The sequence below is a fragment of the Bradysia coprophila genome, chromosome X (genome assembly GCF_014529535.1).
Source record: "Bradysia coprophila strain Holo2 chromosome X, BU_Bcop_v1, whole genome shotgun sequence".
Classification (NCBI taxonomy): Eukaryota; Metazoa; Arthropoda; class Insecta; order Diptera; family Sciaridae; genus Bradysia; species Bradysia coprophila.
The window spans coordinates 575,011-593,996 of record NC_050737.1 but is presented as its reverse complement, the minus strand read 5'-3'; the positions used below and the strand labels follow the sequence as shown (position 1 = coordinate 593,996).

Below are 18,986 nucleotides of genomic sequence, written 5' to 3'. Positions count from 1 at the left end.
TGGGGATATGAGGCGTAAAAACCGGATTGTAAAACTCCTATCAGCTTCAGATCGTCCGTATTTACTTCAGATATTGCTTAACTTGGGTAAGCCAAAGTTAGAGCTTTTTTGAGCTTCGTATGATTGACTTTATTCCACTGATTCGTTGAGAATCAAAAAAGTATTTAGATTAGCTGGACCATTCTTAATTTTGAAAGGCCTGTGCACACTGTAGCTATTGACGTCATTTCTTTAGAAAACAGAAACTTCCATAAAAAATGACAATGATGTCAGCCTATTAGAATGTTTCGATATTGGTAAATTGTTATCGTAATGAAGAGATTATTTTCAAAGACTACCAAAAATCTTTGATTATCCACCTCCACTATAAGGAGTGATCATTGTGAAAAGAAATTCTCTCCTGCAAGTCAAAATGTCGATCACTCTAGATCCTAGAAACCAAAGAGATGATAGATGGATGGACGCTTGCACAAAACTACGAATTTCGGAATTTTCATCGCTTGCTAAAATGCATGAAAAAAAACCTCTCGCTCCATCAGAGCGTGCGTAATTTGTAAAATTTGTAAGGATTTTTACTCTTTCGTATAAGAAACGGTTTTTCCTAGGGAAAGTCTATGTAAATAATTAGAGAAATGAGAAAAATAATTAGATTGACTTTTACACTACGATTTTAGTTGAATTGTAAATAATTTAGTTTTCTTTGCCTATTGTTTGCGAAAAATAAACAAAAAATCAAAAATGAAAATATTTTTTTGCTTTTTTTATTCGACAAGACAAAAAAATGTTTTTTTTAAATACAATTTTCCTGAGCAACACAAGGTAGTTAGTCAATTCGTTTTTTTAGTAGCTTTTCAGCGTCAAAGAGTGAAAAATCGAGAATGGTGTCTTCAAACAGACTTAATTTATCACAATTCATTCCACAGTATCCCGTTGAACCGTTGGTAAATTAAGTCAATTTTGGTTTTTATTAAACTCGGAATTGTAATCAGAAAAAGCGACACAAAATCCTTACGATCGACGCTTCTTCGATTTTTTCTGTTCCTCTTCGCTGTCGCTCGACGAGTCGGACGATGGGGCAGACGATTTACGTTTTTCCCCCTTTGTCTTGTTCTTTTCAGCAAACGATTTAACCTTATCCGTCTGGGGACTGTAAGCCCAATAAATCATATTCAAATGATCTTCGGTCGGTGATCCATCCTCACCAAACAATTTCGCGCTATTTTTGGCAATTTTCTCCTTTAGCAACTTCACTTCCTGGTTGCGAACGATGTCCCAGGTCAGTGAGTCATTGTCTTTCGGATACAGTGTGCGTAGATGTTTATAGTTTCCTTTAGCCCGACCGCCATACACGTCAACAAACTCGGCGGCCAATTTGTTCGATGGCTTAGGAAATGACGCAATGATACTGTGAGCCAAATACGCAAAATTCAATTTCGAACGATTTTCGAGTTCAAATTTTTCAAGAAAGTCTTCCAACACAGCTACGCCTTCCTTAATAGCTTTGATTTTGTCTTCGCTTTTCGTTCCGCCGAGTACCCGCTTCGAACTTCCAATTAAACCTTTTACAGCCAACTTCTGATAGTCCGGATCCCGTCCATCCAATATCCTATGAGCAATCAGGTTTGCAATAAAGTTTCAAACGAATTTATGAAGATTTCGCGGGACTTACTTCAACGTTTTCTCGGCTGCTTCTTTATCCTTGAATCCCAGACCGGGCACCGTGTCCACCTTATCGTTGGAATCGGTTTTGGTGTTTTTGTTGGAACTGCCGCCCCCGTTCTCCTCCAACCAATTTTCGAACACTTCCATTGCTTCCTTGATATTTTTTATTTTTTCCTCGGCTTTTGTCACTAAAATACAAAACAAAAACAATTCGATAAGCTTACATCAACATCAAGCCATAAACAGTGGTGAATGACATCATCATTTAAAAGAAAATTTGTTACAACTTTCTCTAACAAAAACAAACTCCGGTCCAATATCATGGAGATATCTTCTAATTTCATTCCATCCATCCAGAGATCGATCCATATCGAAAGAAATAAAAATTTTGAAGATTGAAGGCAACATTTTTATGTCGATTATATGACCTCAAATTACCAGACTACATTGATTTATAATCATCCCATACGATTGCACTCACCAGTTTACATTTATCTGCATCATTAAGAAAACTGACGGTTACAAAACTCAATCACTTTCCGTTAGAGAATAATTTCTTGAGAACCGTGAGAATATGAAAAAATTTCCAACAAATTCCCATATAACCCTTTATGCATCTCATATCCTATTCATCAGGTCATGGCATTATTTATTACGATGACCGGGACCGGTTTGCCAAAAATGTCAACATCGAACAATATTCAGATACGTTGCACAACGTCCTTTAACATTCGCGCGATGATAAAATTCCTGTTGTATTACAATTTGTATGTATTGAATAACTCAGTCGCCATAAGATAAATGAAATTTAGCTCATATCAATGAATGAATGAATGAATGTTGCGAAAATCATAAACAAACAACAACGACAAACCGGAAACGGAATGAGAAATTGGGAAATTGAGAAATCTCCTACGTTGACCGTCATTTTAAATACGATGCAGTGATTCGTGCCAATTTAATTGTACACTTACTCGTTAGAACTCTCTTTGCACGGCCCAACAATCCTCTCACCGTGAGCTTTCGGTATTGCATATCATGCTCTTCAAGCAATGTCAACGTTTCCTCAGCCTTGGCCTTATCCTTAAATCCAAACTGCGATTCACCATTTTCTTTAGACATTTTTGCCCGAAATAGAGGAAAAAAAAACTTTCGAATGAAATTTAACTTTTAACACTCGGTGGTCTACGATGTGGACCGTCGAAAGTAACGAAATGACTGAAATATTATAACAAGATTAACACAAAAATTTACAAGTCAACCAGTGTGTGCGAGTTGAACATCGATTAAAATATAAAAATGACGTAACTCCAAAAGACTAATATATGGGTCTATGCCATTCTCATGATGATATTATAGTATAGTGTCGTATAATATACCTAACAAAATTTATGTAGAAATATTTCGGTTTTCTTGAGTGAAAAAAAAAAAGAATTTCTCGTTTTTTGTTTTGCTTTGATATTTTCTTCATTTCGGCAAATTAATATTTTATGCGTACGCTAGTTGTACACTGAGAAACATGTGAAGGTAAAATGTTCGACCAATGCGGATATGTTTGTTTTTGAAACATCCCTTGAAAGCGGCAAGATTTTTGTAGGAATATTTATTTCATGTGACGGGGGTTTCATTCTAAACCTTATCTCGGATTTTCAGTCCTGTCGCATGTAAAGTTGTATACGTACCTGTTTCACTAAATGTCACCAAATGACCAATTTGACTGAATTTAGTGAATGTTTTAGTGAAATTCGTTGAAATTGTGCGAAATATTGCTCAATGGCTAAAGACATTTGGTTGACATTATAATTAGTTAATCCTCAAAGCTGAAATTTTTAAAGAAATTCAAGAATTAAATGAGTTGAAAAAAGATGTCGGCTTTTTTCCGTGGCTGAGCGCAATAATTAAGGTATAGCAAAATAGTTATTTATGCAACCGAGTGACATACAACGTTTTTCTCAAAAGAGGCAACGAATGTTCTTCCTTTCGTCGCTGAGTTGTATTTGTCTTATATAGCTCTGCTTTAGCTTTTTCAAATCAAGTCATCAAGCACGGCAGAGTAAAATAAACCAGGCAGGAGCGGTTCATTTTCGAAACGTCAAATAAGGGACCTAATACATGGGATGAAAATGAACTCAAATGAACACTGACATAAATTGAAAAATTTTATTCGCAAAATATCAACGGCTACTAGATTATTCAGGTCCCTAGTCAAACAAGCGCTCCTGCCTGGTTAACTTTACTCTGTCGTGCATCAAGTGATTAGATCAACCTGAGAGAAAAGACACTAAACCAGACCTGTTAAATTGAGGAACACCTAAGTGCTTGATACATGCAGTGTTTATCAATCAATAAAATCGCCAATAAAGCGACAAATAAAGTGACAAGGGGAACAAAGTTTGTAAAAATCTCTTCGATGGTTACAGCTTTTTGCAAATGATAAAGAAGTTACAAAATCTACAACTTCATTAGTTTCAACATAATATTCTTAAACATAAGTCACTACACGTGAGTACGCTTACCAGAAAATCATATAAATGCTCGCTCAATATATCGCTGTACTAGTTTGTACTTCAGTTTTATAGTTTTTAGTTAGTAGCTCACTCAAGTCGTGAATTGAACAGATGGGTGAAAGAGCAGTTTAACTTAAAAACGATTTCAAATCCAGATTTTTTCTCTGTGTACGTTTCTCTAATGTTTATTTACACAAAGCGAGTTTTTTGATTAGGATGTCGTGAGTGATTCCTAAAGACATGTCAAAATCTGTAAATTTTGAATGTAAATCAATTAATGACATTAATTACAGAAACACTCTCAAAAAAGTTTTTTAAATCTGGTAGCACCAATGTGTATTTGTAGATTTTCTCATCCAAAACATTTTTGATAGACCGATAGACAAGTAGGGCTTCCTCTCAGACTTCACTTATTTTAAGACCAAAATGTTTCTTTATTCGAAGAAAATAATGGAGTTAACGACTAATTTTAAGTATTTTGTAGGTCGCTTATCGCAGTGTTACCTTCATTGCATTTCCTAACATTCTGTGGAATTTCGTAGGGTTCTGGCAACATGCTGAAGGTAACGCGAAAACGCCAAGGATATAAGAAACAATCAATTATATTAGTCGAGATGAGTTTGTGAAATTTATTTTTAACTATCTGCACCTATCTGCATCTAAACGGATCATTTGAAAATATGATATGATTTTAGGTTTTAATTTAAAAAAATAAGTTCCGTGTGGGTTAATTCATTTCTACTTGAATAGAATTTTAAAACAAAATTAAAGCATACAATGACGTAATATTGTCAAGAGTATATCGCTTCAAATATCATCACAGAAAAATATTTTACATCCATAAAAATGATCGTTCAGTGCAAAAATATTTGTTCTGAACCAATGACAATCTTTTCAAATATTTTCTGATTTCTATGACAAAACTTTGAACAACTGTCCTGTTTGAGGCAGTTGGAAGATCGATCGAGATCAATTAATTTCACTGAAAATCAAGTCCGAAGCAAAAAGCTCGAAAAATATCATAGAAAAACTAAGACATTTCCATCAATATACATCATTTCATTCTAAATCAAAAATTAGCTCTAGATCAATGCGTTTAGCTTTCATATGATGAGGTGTGGGCTTTTGAGCTTTTTCTGAGTTTCATTGACAAATGCGAGATTTCATTGGAATTCAATAGAAGCTTGACAGGAGCTTAAAGCCACCCATTTTCAAAAAAATAAGTTCAACCAAAATCTGAAAGAGTTTTCTGTTTTCAATCGTCAATTTAAAATAATAAAAAAAGGAGGCAAAAACAGTCTCACAAAAATTCAGAGTACTGTGAAACAAAAAACCTCCGCAACTGGCTGACAACTTAAACTACGTCCGAAGTTTCAGTAAATCCAAAGTTAGATTCAAATTTCCGTGCGTAAATTTTAATTCAGAACCACAACACTCACTGACAGAACTGAAAAATATTTTTAAAGCGCAATCTGTTGTTATGTCATCGATATGTGACCCCAAACACACAGATAAACACAGACCTCGCATGCGCATGTTTTGTGTGAATTTAACCTCGAATATGAATGAGTGTGAGGGTATGAATAGCGAAAAAAACATCGAGCAAAAAACGCGATTGGTTATGGTAGCAAAAAATTAAGTAACAAGATTAAGTTCGCTCAGGTAACCTCTGAACAAACAATTGGTTCCGGGCTAACGTTGCAATTACATATATTAGAAAACCAGTTACCAATACTATTGCTATCAATAGAACGGAGTAGTAAAAAATGCAAATTTCCGAGTGTGTTATCGATGAAATTAAGTTCTAAACGATTGGTGGTTCTATATTTGAATTATAAATGTGAAACACGATACTCCGAGTGAAATTGTTACTATGATGAGAAATATAGCATTACGGCGCAGTTTTCTAACCGCACTCAATTCGGTGACACAACACCGAAGATGCATTCAATTGTCGTCAAAATTTATGCCAAAGAAAACTTCAGAGCACTGTTCGTATCCGATCATTTTATCACCACACATCAATAAATGGACGGTGCGCTGCTTGTCCACAAATAAATCAAATTTCAATGCTACCACCGATTCTGTAAGTATACCGAAATGGAAGGGAATTATTCAAAACATATCGCCGTATGCGCGACTAATTCGATTCGATCGGCCCATTGGTTCCTGGCTACTGTTCTGGCCGTGCGGATGGAGCATTGCGCTGAGTGCTGCACCGGGCGCTTGGCCAGATCCAGTTATGCTCGGACTGTTTGCTACCGGAGCATTTGTGATGCGTGGTGCTGGATGTACGATAAATGATATGTGGGACAAGGATATCGATAACAAAGTGGAGAGAACGAAGAATCGCCCACTGGCTTGTGGCGAAATAACGCAATTGGATGCTTTAGTGTTTTTATCCGCGCAACTGGGTATTGGTCTGCTGGTGTTGCTGCAATTGAATTTGTATTCGATATTACTGGGAGCTAGTTCGTTAGGTAATTAAAACCGATTTCGTAATATTCCAGTCTGATTACTCATCCGCTTTATCGGTCACTAGGTTTAGTTGTAGTGTACCCACTAATGAAACGTATAACTTATTGGCCACAATTGGTACTTGGAATGGCTTTCAATTGGGGAGCATTGCTGGGATGGAGTGCCACTCAAGGTTCGGTGATGTGGTCGGCTTGCCTTCCCTTATATGCTGCAGGTGTTTGTTGGACTATCGTTTATGATACGATATACGCTCATCAGGTATGTCTAACCGAATCTCTAAATCGCAAAATGTAAACTCATCGAACGGAAACGCTTTAGGACAAAGTGGACGACATACTGGCTGGCATCAAATCGACAGCTCTGCGTTTCGGTGACAATACAAAGATTTGGTTAACATTTTTCTCCACCGGTATGATTAGTGGATTGACTACAGCGGGTCTAGTCTGTGATCAAACGTGGCCATACTACACAACTGTTGGTTTAGTTGGCGCCCATTTAGCACAACAAATTTATTCGCTGAACATCGACAATCCGAGCGACTGTGCTCGAAAGTTTATTTCGAATCACCAAGTGGGCCTGTTACTGTTTGTGGGCATTGTGTTGGGCACCTTGTTGAAAACGGAAAATAAAAGTGAAAAGACAAAGTCCGTGTTACCAGCAACTGCAACGCTGTTGCCAAAATTTAACAGTGATAAGTTGATTCAAAGGTAGTCGCTACAGCCGCAGAACAAAATCAAAATTGATTTTTCATTTTTGCTGTGAAGAATTTCTAGTTAAACAATGTTAGGGGCTCACGCCTGACGTTCTGGCCGTAACTGTTATGGAACTGCAAACTAAATGTGAGGAAAATTTTATATTTGTCATAAGAAGTGTAAACCATAGGTTAAATAATACAAATTGGCCTGTTGTAGCGTTATACATCAGTATTTGAATAAGCTGGTATAATCCCAAATTGTTAAATGTTACTGAACCATTTCGGTCAAACCTCTTGCCCCATAGTTCAAATAAGAAGATTTCCTTTATTTATTTTCTAAGTTGAACGATACCAATAAAATCCTAAGAAACTATGACACTGAATGACAATTTTTAAATTTACGTTAAACAGAGCTGCGTTAAATTCTTTTGTTCTTTGTATTTAGTGAAATAACTCTAATAACGATTAGGCCCAGTTTAACAGTAGCTTTCGTTTGAACTATATTTTGCTCTAATTGTTGTTAAAAGTTGTGCTGGTGAGAAATGCAGAATTTGCTCGAATTTAGTCATAACGGATAGGTAATCTAACCGGTTGAAGAAGTGAGAATTAACCAGTTAGATGGAAGGAACAAGCTCGAAGATTGACGAATTGCATCTTTCTTCTCCATTTAGGTCCTAAGCATTCTTTCACAATCGGAAACGGGAGAATAACAGAAATCGTAAAAAGTACACACGTCGTGAGGGATCATTCATAAATTACGTAACGCTTGTTCAGTACTGTCATTTGTACGACATTTTACGTTTGATGGAGGATATTCCTCAAGATTTTATTCCAGATAATGATGCCCACAAGAAAGTGCAAAAGAATTGGGACCTACCGAGGATCAAAAGTAAATTTTCGGAAATGTTTCATTCTAGTGAGCCAACTGCTCGTGCTCGACTGCTTGCGTCATCTACTAAAGAATCTTCAAAGTGGCTACAAGTAGTTCCATCGAGTCAGTTAGGCTTATTATTAGATAACAATTCTGCACGAATTGCTGTTGGTCTTCGACTAGGTTGTCAATTATGCGAAGAACATAAATGTCTTTGTGGTAAAAACGTTAAGAAGGATGGCTTACATGGTTTATCTTGCAATAAAAGCGGAGGATGGATTCCTGGACATGATGAAGTTAACAAAATCTTTTCTCGTGCATTTTCTTCTGCAGGGTTTCCGAATTTGGTACAGCCTCCGGGAATTTCTAGAGATGATGGGAAAAGACCGGATGGTATGACTCTAATTCCATGGAGTCACGGTAGACCTATTTTGTGGGATGTAACCATTAGAGATACCCTAGCCCCTTCTTATGTTAATCAGTCATCCAAAAAAGCTGGTTCGATTGCTGATAATGCCGAAAGATCTAAGCACAATCATTACATTTGTTTAAAAGATAATAATTATTTATTCACACCTATTGCTTTTGAATCACTAGGTAGCATGGGTCCTGAGACAAAGACATTTATAATGAAATTGGGATCATTAATGCAAAAGGCTTCTGGGGAACCGCGCTCTATGGACTACCTGCTACAGAAGGTTTCCATTGCGATTCAACGAAGAAATTCTAGTTGCATTTTAGGGACCTTGGGACGTAATAGAATTGATGATTTTTATTTATTGTAAATATTTGTTTGTTGAAAAGATCGTTTTTTTTACTGGTTGCACTTTGCAGCCTTTTTTTTCGCTTTTAATAAAAAAAAAACTGTCATAGTAATTGAATCTTTACTATCTCGATGCTTCTACCGCCCATTTAAAGGGGTATATTGGGGAGTATAATATAATTTCAACTTTGTAGGGGTCAAATTTTCAAGTTATTAAAGATTCAATTATGATGGCAGCACCGAAAAAGCGGTACGTTATTCATGAATGATCCCTGAACTAGAGTGGAACCGGTTTCTGTAATTAAATAGAGCCACCACTTGTACCATAAATTTGGAGACTCATAACCTGGCACACGATTCCAAAACAGCAAATTTTTCAAAGAAGTATAGGTGACCTCGCACACGATTTTCCGTTACCAAAGGAAAAATGAAGTTGATGACACGGCTAACAAACATTTGAAGCATTAAAATCGATTTTAAATTGGGATCTATTGCTTCGGGTGCCAGAGTCTAGACACCTTTTTTCACAGTTTGACTTTGAAAATTCGTAATCTCCGAAGAATTTTTTCACCCCAAAATTTTCCGTTTTTGAAAATCGACAGCAAATGCCTGATCGTTGACCCGATCTATGGTTTTAATATTGAGTGCAGCTGTTCCCAAATGTTTTCGCTTGAATTAAGTACAATGCCGGGATGAAAATTCTTCCTGTTGGAATTTTTGAAGGATCATTTTAGCATGAGAGCTCATACAGCCATTACGTTGGTTGATTGAGGTGTAATACGAACATGCCGAAAAGATGTCAATCCAAAATACAACAGAAAACGATTTAATAGTTCTTTAGTCAAAATCTATATTTGCAGGAAGTGTTCCATGCTGTCTAGCATTTTCAACAATCTTATAATAATCACTGAAATCAACGTACGATTTTACCTTGTAGTTTTTATCGAACGAATGTAGGTGGGGACGCCTGAAATGTTTGTTCAATAAGACAGTGGAATGTCAGTAACATCCAAAACCAAAGCAAAAAATCAAGATTCAAACAAAAATTACCGATCCGAACAAGTCGAGCTGTTTGTGTCTGTGTAGTCCGAGTTATTTGTATCAGTTATGCTGCTACTCTCCGAATCCGAAAAGAACATGTTGTTCGGGTGTTGCCTGGTTACAGGACTAAACGAAACCTTGAAATTGGAATTTTCGTTTTTTTCTTTGTTTAGTTCAGAAGCACACCACGAAAGCAATAAAGCCCACCTGTTGTTGATCCTTGTGTATTGCGTTCGGCAACGGAAAATTGAAATTTCTCACCAACAATATTATGTCTTCGCGAGTTTTAATGGAACTGAATTGATTTTCTCTGATTTGCCGAATGAAGGTGTCGTGATGCATTTGGTCGCATTTGTGTACAACCGACTGTGATACACCCATTAGAGTCGATTGGCTACGAAACTGTAACGACAGCGAAGGTGGTTATAGTTTATGCCATTTGAAACTAAAAATTCGGATCATATTAGTCACCTGCTCCACAGCCATTTGAACGATTTCTTTATTCACTAAATTTCTATCGTTGGCAAACACATCGCTTAGCGTTTTACACAAACCGCTCGACATGAGCAATAAAAATCTGCATGAATCGTCCAGTGGTATGGGTCCTACGATTTCCGGTTGCGCTATCACCGGTTCAGAAATTGCCGACGACAATAGGTCGCAATCCTTGTAGCCTGCTTTGTAAAAATAGCTTCCGATTGCACGGGTGCTGAAACCAGGCGCTAAAAGTTTAGAGAATTATTTTTCGAATTGCCATAGTCGGACCATATTCTCCAACACGAAAAACTGTTACATACATTGGCGAAACGCTTGTACGTCCACACCCAATTGCTTTAAACGTAAAATCTCGTCTTCGTTGTACAGATTGTGGTCGACGCTCAATTGAACCACCCGCAAAACGTTGTTGCTATCGTTCTTGCATAGTAACGCTCTGCACGTTCCAATATTACAAATATACAGTTTCTGCTTGTGGATGAGCGCCAGAACAATACTTGTACCCATTTTAAGGTCTTCGTTAATCAGATTCAGTCGATCCAACACAATCTGATAGTCTCGGGAAATCTGTAAATCAGTCAGATTAATATACTGACCTAGGGAAAGCAACATTGCGACATTGTGTCGCACTTACTTCATATTGACTCAGTCCCTCTAATTCACATTGCAGCACAGTCTTCCTAGCCAGATTACTGTCGATCGAGTCCAGATACCCCTTTTCGGCGGAAATAAATGCCTGTCTCAGCACTTCCTTCACATCTTCTTCGGTAGCACCTTTCTCGTTCAATTGCCCGAGCAGTATTTCGGCCGCTATTCTCTGCAGTGAAAACTCAGCCACCTGACTACCGCCTTGTCCGGAGAATATTGCATAAATCGAACTAGGGACAAGTGAAAATTAGCAACCGACATTTGGAATGAAGAAACAAATCACGGCTCACGTATTGTCGTCGACTCGACAGTGAAAACTCCGGTCGTTGAATTTATGCGCTTCCATTCGACGACTTCCGTCATCATTATACACCTGATTCGTTGAAAAACCAGCACCAGTAAAATTACAGACTGGTAAATCATCGGTCCATGATTTAGTAGTTACGTTAGACATTGTTGACTAACTGATTTAACGAAAGTTATTGACGCAAATCACACAGGACGGCACAAATTGTGTTACATAGTTTTGGTGTTCGACGTTACAAAGATAACACCAAATGTCAAACAGATGTTAGTTGTTTTGGTTTTTGTATGGTTTGTATGTCACTCCTTTTTTGCCTTTCTTTTTTCAGACAGAAACAAACGTATACGTTTAATACCGTCCAGTTGATAAACATCAAAAACTTTCGTCGAACTGTCTATATAATGTTTGCATCCGACTGTATATTTTCATCGTTTTCCTGCGTGAAAAAAGTATAGATAAACTGTACACAGGGTCATTCGTGAATGGCCCAAGCCCAAGTTTTTGTGTATATGTTTTGAACTGTTGATTTACAGCAATTTCACGAAAATACAAATCAAGCGTTCAGAACAGATATTCAAAAAAGTCATGAAAGGGTTAAAAAAGCTAATGGGCTTCAGAATACCCCTTATTTTCGACACAGAAACATAATAAAAATCTTCATGTTCCGAAAAAAACTAAAAGGGATGCAGAAACGTACGACACGTGTCCTGAATTTCTGAAATAATACCAAACCTTTATACTAAGCTAAAGGGAGTACAAGTAAGTTGATGAATTAGCACTTGTCTCTTAGTGAGACAGAATAGCGTCAGCAAAAACAGTCTACAAGAGCAAAGTTTTGTGACCAGAACGGATCGAGTTAGAATTTCCTATTTTTTCCCAGAGGTGAAAACAACGTTTTTCATTATGAGAGAGGTGTGATTAATATTTATTTACGTATCTGTTGTGGACGGTATATTTTAGGCAATTTCGCGGGTTGTAGCCCGAACGAAGTGACCATTTTCTCATGGTCTTTTGAGTGGAGAAAATATGGTTAATCACACCGCACACTTAAAAAGGACATTTTCTCGTATTCTACCAGAATTCTTAATATGAATCCATCAAAAATCCCACTAAATTGATCTAATTGAAGTGTTTCCAAACATTTTTCTAATTTACTTTCTAATAAGAAAATATTTGAATTATCAGCCTGTATTAGACCTATACACACAAGTAAGAAGAATGTGTAGTGACATTTTCTTCCACTTCGATTCGGGCAGAACGCACTCATTTGACCCGCACGAACCAATGCCACAGAGCACAGCTGTTGGTCCAAAAAAAAGTGAAATTGAGAAATTAACAACGAATTCGCAAATTCGTATCAAAAATGTGAAAATTAAACATTACGCGATAGGCGTAATCGCTATTGTTTGTTCAAAACACAAAATTTCTAATCTTTTGACTTACTTTTCGTCCATTATTACCTCTAGTGTTCGTGCGAGTTTCGCCATAACTCGCCTAGTCGTTCAATATTTTTCTGCTCGAACATAATTTCAGGTTTTTAGTGTTGCAGCCAGTTTTCATCCATTTTCTTTTTCCATCAAAATAACAAGACGAATTCTCGAATTGATTGAATTGGATTGAACACAATAATGAACGTAAAAATGAACCGAATTATTGTGGAATTAGTGCATTGAGCGGTGATCGTATTCGAGGGAGTGAAGTGAATTGGTTTATTGTGGAAATTTGAACGCAAAAAATTACCTTGAAAAAGAAATGGTTGAATGAACGACGTCGGAAGTAAAAAGTGTATAATGATTTTTTTTTGTAAACATGGCTGACAGTCTTGCCTAAATATTGTTTAATGGACTAATGTGTACACAGAGAAATTTCGGTGGTCAGTGAAATAATTAGCAGTTTGTCAATAAGGAAATAGAAGACGTATATCAAAGAAAACATGAATGCAGGTAAATGGGTGGGTCACGAACAACATTTTATCTTATACACATTTGAGTGTTTGAATTTAGGTCACCAAATGTCAACATGCATTTTGAACAACACCAGCAGATGGACTGAATTTAGCTGCTCCGATTAAAAATAATCCATTTGTTTCCAGGTTCGCCTGTAAAGTAATGAGCGCAGGCCTATGGAGTTGCTGCGGATTATATTGGTGCGATAGCAAAGCGGGGCTACGTATGACTGAAAGTACAATGGGGGCGACAGCGTCAACTGATTGTCCTGGAGGCTCTGCAACAGCCACCCCGTCTTCATCTGGTATATTCATACGTGAGCAAAGACGGAAAAAAGTGACCGGATTTGCAACATTGCGAAAGAAATTCATTAGACGACGACGGTCATCGAAAGCCTGTGACCATGGACGAGTGTTAAGAGATTTTGTGTCGGATTGGAGTCCAATTGAATTGGCCTCACTGTTGGAGGAATATGAAGCGTTAGCAGCACTAAAGGATTTATCGGTTCAAGCTGAATTGGCTCGACCGCCTGCCACAACATTTAAACAAGATTTATCAGCACTGTATGATTTCAAGCACTGTACCGACTGTGATTTAGTTTTTCGTGGGACAGTTTTTCCCGTTCATCGTGCTCTGTTGTCAGCGCGTTGTCCATACTTTCGTGACCTTTTAGCTGGATGTCCAGGGTTTGGTGCACGCATTTGTTTGGAATTGCGCTCATCGCCAGTTGATGTTCCACTATTCTCATCATTACTTCGTTATTTATACACGGGAGATTTATGTCCGCACGATCCAACCATCGATGTGAATCTCTTGCGTCGTTTGGGTGAAGATTTCGGTACACCAAATCCACTGGAACATGATCTACGATACCTACTCGAAACGGGAGACTATGCAGACGCAGCGCTTGTGTTTACATCCGAGGGATCGGATTACCATCGTCCCGATTCCATATCATCTGAGTACGGGTTTCGGCCGAAATTGGAATTGCCTTGCCATAAAGCGATATTAAGCGCTCGTTCACCCTTCTTCCGCAATCTTATACAACGTCGCACCAGAAATGGTGACGAACATACGGAACGTGCACTGCATGTTCCCACCAGGATAGTTCTCGATGAAAGTGTGATACCGAAACGATATGCACGAGTGCTACTTCATGCTATATACTTGGACACAGTTGATTTGACATTAATTTTGCGTGGAAATGGTTGTGGAAATAGTGCTGGTAGTCTTGGTGAAGTTCAAATATTAACGCACACCGGTCGAACGAGACCGACTCCTTTGGAGGAAGCAATGGAATTGTATCAAATTGGACGATTTTTGGAATTAGACATTCTTGCACAAGGCTGTGAAGACTTGATTTTAGAGTGGTTATCATTGGAAACATTACCTCAAGTGCTTAAATGGGGTAATCAACCTCACGGCTCGGCCTGGGTACATCGTCAGTCATGCCATTATTTACGTGAAGAATTTTCGGCTATTGTTGCATCGCCAGTTCTGCATCAATTGGACAAAACGCAACTTATCAACGCGTTGCAAAGTAATTTTCTACAAGCATCCGAACTGGAAGTACTTCAAGCCGTTCTAAAGTGGGGTGAGAATGAATTAATTCGTCGTATGGAAGATCGTGAACCGAATCTACTAAGTCACACAGCTCACTCGGTAACCCGAAAAGGAATCAAAAAGCGGGATTTAAGTGACATTGAACTACGCGAAATTCTATCCGAATTACTACCTCTGGTCCGTATGGATCACGTGCTGCCACCAAATAGTGAAATTTTAAATCAAGCAATACGTCGGGGACTTGTCAGCACGCCTCCATCGCACATGATTGGGGACGAACGGGAAAATTTACGCATCAATGCATGGGTTCGATGTGGAAAAAATCATGGGCTATTTGTGCGACCTCGTCTATTTATGCCTTACTATGAAGAGATTAAGTCATTACTAGAAGATCGAATAGCTTCACAACAAATGGATATTTTAAGGATGCGAAGAAGTCGACATATGCCGGACATTCCAGACACATTGTACATGGTTTCAAGATTGGGTACAACTGGCAGCGGTAATGGTGGCGGCGGGTCAGTTGGATTAGATATAGTTGCAGCCGCTTTACCGACACCGGATCCAAGTACCATGGTAGCATTGACCAAACGTGAGCAAAAATTGCGATCGTCACCAATTTGCCAAAGAGCATCGTCTCTGCCTCTATCGTCTAGACCCGAAATTTATCGACAAATTAGACTGCGTGTTGTTCGTGAATTTAATCTTCCAGATGCAGTTGCTGATTTATTGGAGAATGCTTCATGCTATTGCGTCGATGATACCACCAATACGGGCCAGTCAGCTGGATCGGTTTCATCCCATGGTCACGATGATGACATTGATGTTGTACAAGCGATGGATGAAACGTCGCCACCGCCATCGCCAGCACTGCCTTCTGATTCGAGTACACACAATATGGCCTGTTACGGTAGAAATTTGACATTCCCGCGTCAGCAACCATTGCCTTTATACGGTCATGGACGTCGACATGAATTGCCCGCTCTCATAACGGAACGAGATGGCGTTTTTCGCTTGCCCGGCGAGAATCCAGAATCCAGTTCGTGTTCTGATGGTCATTTGTCAGGTGAGAAATAGTTTTAACTTAAATTTACGTTTCTCTTTGAAAAAATGATGGGATTACTTCGTGCTGGAAAACATATTGAAGATGGCAAACATGACATCCAAATTCGTCTCTGTTTTGCAGATATCATGCCAGATGTAGCAATGGCAACTGCATCCTTAGGCCAATTACAATTAGGCGATCCTCCCGAAAGTCTTCAATTGGATTTAGGAGACGGTCCTAGTCACATGATGGGTGGTGCTTCCGGTATTGGTGTACTTGGAATTCAGGTATGTTGCATTTAGTTTTTTCGTTTTTGCTGAGCGAAAGATTGACTTACGATTTCAATATTCAAATTATTCTTTTGTCACACCAACTTTCACAAAGTGAACTCGAAGCTTTCCTATGTCGTACTTTCGCTTTCAAATGACACATGACTGATTATCGGAAACTGTTCTCGAGTTTGAGCATCGCACCTGTGACTATTTGTCCCTCGACTTTTGTTACGAATCGTACGAGAATCAGAACCTTACACCGAAATTGCCGTCAAGCGGATAAATGGAAAATGGAAAATCGATTGAAAGCTAAATTTGTTTACGAAACAGTGCAATGAAGGAAACGGAAGCGAAACTTTCACTTTCATCATTCAAAATTGAGGTGTTTGTGTATGGTATTTTTGTGCAAGTTTCTTTTCCTCCTTGTGTCCGATGGAAAGAAAAAAATATTTTCAGCACAAAAAGAAAGTGTTCCGCATATTAAGTTGTACCGCAGTTAGAACCCAATTAACTTTAATGTTATTCTGTTATCACGTGAGTAAGAAGAAAAGTATTTCCGATTGCCATATTCCTTGTAAACAAGTTTGTCGTTAAGGGAGGCATAGCTTTGAATTATATTCAAGCGACCGACTCTTTTTCCTTTTGAAATTTTTTGTGGTCGAACCACGTTTTACGAAACTCTGCAAGTCACAATACACACAGCGCTTCGTTGTGTGTCAGAATGTGCAATTTCTCTCGTACATTCTATTTCAATCTATTTCTCCATTATAAATAATCCGTTGCAACGTTACAAACTACAATCAAACACTCGTGTATTAGGTTAGAGCATCCAAAACAAGTTCTTTGCAATCGACCCAGAGTATGATTCTGAGCAAAAACTTGTTCTGTTTATCTGTAAAATGTACCGATTCAGTCAGTCTAAGGTACGAAACGACCTGAGGTTTTGCGACGTTTCATTGACAATCATATATGATGACGAAAAAGCTCGAAGAACGACAAGCGAGCAAATTGACACAAGGGACTGGACTACTACCCGGCAGTTCAAACAATTTTTTCTTATCGCCGCTTTTTTACGGTTGACAACAGCGGTGTAGTGCAGGGTGTCACAAAATTATTTTATATAAAAAATTTACGAATTTTACAGACTACACTACCACTGAACAACTTTTTGATAAGAATAACCTTCGGCGTCGAAAAGGTACCCAGAGCCAAGAAATATTTCACTAAATTTCACCAAGTTTCACTCAAAAAATTCGGTGAAATTTAGCGAAATAATTCTCAGACCCTGGCCGTACCTATATTTACCGAAAAAATTGTGAAAAATGTGGAAAATTTACCCTCAAAATTTTAATTTAACTTCCAGCATCATCATCACCATTACATGCGTAGGCCAGTCTCTCCGTCACCGTATGTATTACAAAGTAGGCAAAGTCCGGCTCCACCTAGTTCATATCATTCGGGGCCACCAAGATTTTTATAGAGACTGCGTGTGGCTCCCGATGAGGGCCTATACTTTAGTATGCCTTTTTGAACCACAGCAAAAATAAAAAGAAAAAAAATGAAAAAAGTAAAAAAAAAACAAAAAAACAAACAAAAAAGTAAAAAAATAAATAAAAAAATGAGGGAATGTACTGTTACCCTGTTACAGTTCATATAATTTATAAAAAAAAATCCAAATTACAATTTGGATAACTTATCATCGATTGGTAACAGTGGTAACAGTACATTCACTAAAAAAATGAAGAAAACAAAACAAAAATCAAAAAAAAAAAGTTGGAGAAGGAAAAGAATATTAGAAAATAAAAATGTAAAGTTTCAGTGTTATCGAACGGAAAAGTAATATGAACGAAAAACTTTTTATTTTTAAAGTGATGAACGAGTTTAATGACAGAAATTCGTATTTTTCGTTTTTTTTTATTGTTTTATTTAAAGTCTCGTACACAAATCTTTTTTATTTTATTTTTTTGTTATACGATTTTTTCTAGTTATTTTTTTATAGACTGAACACATAAATTTCTGTAATAGAGAACGTCCAATCATTTACATCAGTCTACACAGATTCGAATAGATATAACTTTTCGTCGGAACATTTTCTCGAAAGTTTTAATTGATGTTAATGAAGCTAAACCGCAATGTATATATTTCACAGTGATTCACTTTGCGTGTTCGGTCTCTCGACATTTACAACTCGGACATCTAAAAAAATATAGCTGAAAACTGTTCAGCCTAATTATCTGTGACTATATGGATATAATGTAATAAGTATATGGTTTATAGAGCATTCAAGCTATAAGCGAAATTCATCAGTGATGAGTTATAATTCGGGTTTGATGTAAAATACAAAAATACTGTATATTGTGCGGTCGTACTTTGTTGCAGAAATTTAGAAAAAGAAAATATTCCTCGAATAATATATAATGAAACGGAGTGCCCGTTTATTTTTCCAAAATGTTAAAAACATGTTTAATTTAAAAATTTATTTATTTACACGAAAAAAAACCTGAATGTTTGTTTTCTCTTGACTCTTTGAATTCCAACGTTATAACAAACAACCGTAGCAGCAAATTTGAAAACTTTAATTGAAAATAAAAATGCATTTACGAATCTGTACGATGAACTTTGTCCATTTCTCTCTACTTTTTTTTAACGAATGTTTAATTTGTAACTTTTTCTGTGGCATGAATGGATCTAATAAAA

The 18,986-nt window shown here is 37.4% G+C and overlaps 4 protein-coding genes across 6 annotated transcripts; 2 read left to right on the top strand and 2 right to left on the bottom strand.

Annotated features, from left to right (window-relative positions):
* Nucleotides 1-745: 745 nt before the first annotated feature.
* On the bottom strand, nt 746-2,963 carry LOC119085710. The gene is made up of 3 exons (XM_037196158.1): nt 2,637-2,963; nt 1,670-1,850; nt 746-1,606 (listed from the first exon to the last, which is right to left on the bottom strand). Exons 1-3 carry the CDS (start codon nt 2,782-2,784, stop codon nt 1,009-1,011), a joined length of 927 nt encoding a protein of 308 aa, XP_037052053.1. The 5' UTR covers nt 2,785-2,963; the 3' UTR covers nt 746-1,008.
* Nucleotides 2,964-5,695: 2,732 nt separating this feature from the next.
* On the top strand, nt 5,696-7,724 carry LOC119085732 (4-hydroxybenzoate polyprenyltransferase, mitochondrial). Its single transcript, XM_037196202.1, has 4 exons — nt 5,696-6,649; nt 6,712-6,905; nt 6,966-7,354; nt 7,412-7,724. The coding sequence occupies exons 1-4, from the start codon at nt 6,043-6,045 to the stop codon at nt 7,422-7,424; spliced, it is 1,203 nt and encodes a 400-aa protein (XP_037052097.1). The 5' UTR covers nt 5,696-6,042; the 3' UTR covers nt 7,425-7,724.
* A 2,056-nt stretch (nt 7,725-9,780) lies between these two features.
* Nucleotides 9,781-11,825, bottom strand: LOC119085651 (TGF-beta-activated kinase 1 and MAP3K7-binding protein 1-like). Its single transcript, XM_037196099.1, has 7 exons — nt 11,450-11,825; nt 11,146-11,389; nt 10,814-11,078; nt 10,488-10,738; nt 10,224-10,418; nt 10,026-10,153; nt 9,781-9,942 (listed from the first exon to the last, which is right to left on the bottom strand). Exons 1-7 carry the CDS (start codon nt 11,611-11,613, stop codon nt 9,813-9,815), a joined length of 1,377 nt encoding a protein of 458 aa, XP_037051994.1. The 5' UTR covers nt 11,614-11,825; the 3' UTR covers nt 9,781-9,812.
* A 1,148-nt stretch (nt 11,826-12,973) lies between these two features.
* On the top strand, nt 12,974-18,222 carry LOC119085650 (BTB/POZ domain-containing protein 7). 3 transcript variants are annotated; one of them, XM_037196097.1, is made up of 4 exons: nt 12,974-13,406; nt 13,556-16,038; nt 16,159-16,304; nt 17,653-18,222. In XM_037196097.1, the coding sequence occupies exons 2-4, from the start codon at nt 13,572-13,574 to the stop codon at nt 17,767-17,769; spliced, it is 2,730 nt and encodes a 909-aa protein (XP_037051992.1). In that variant the 5' UTR covers nt 12,974-13,406; nt 13,556-13,571; the 3' UTR covers nt 17,770-18,222. The 3 variants fall into 3 exon arrangements, with proteins under 3 accessions (XP_037051992.1, XP_037051991.1, XP_037051990.1); XM_037196096.1 differs by having other exon boundaries at nt 13,467-16,038; XM_037196095.1 differs by having other exon boundaries at nt 12,974-13,414.
* The last annotated feature ends 764 nt before the right edge of the window (nt 18,223-18,986 follow it).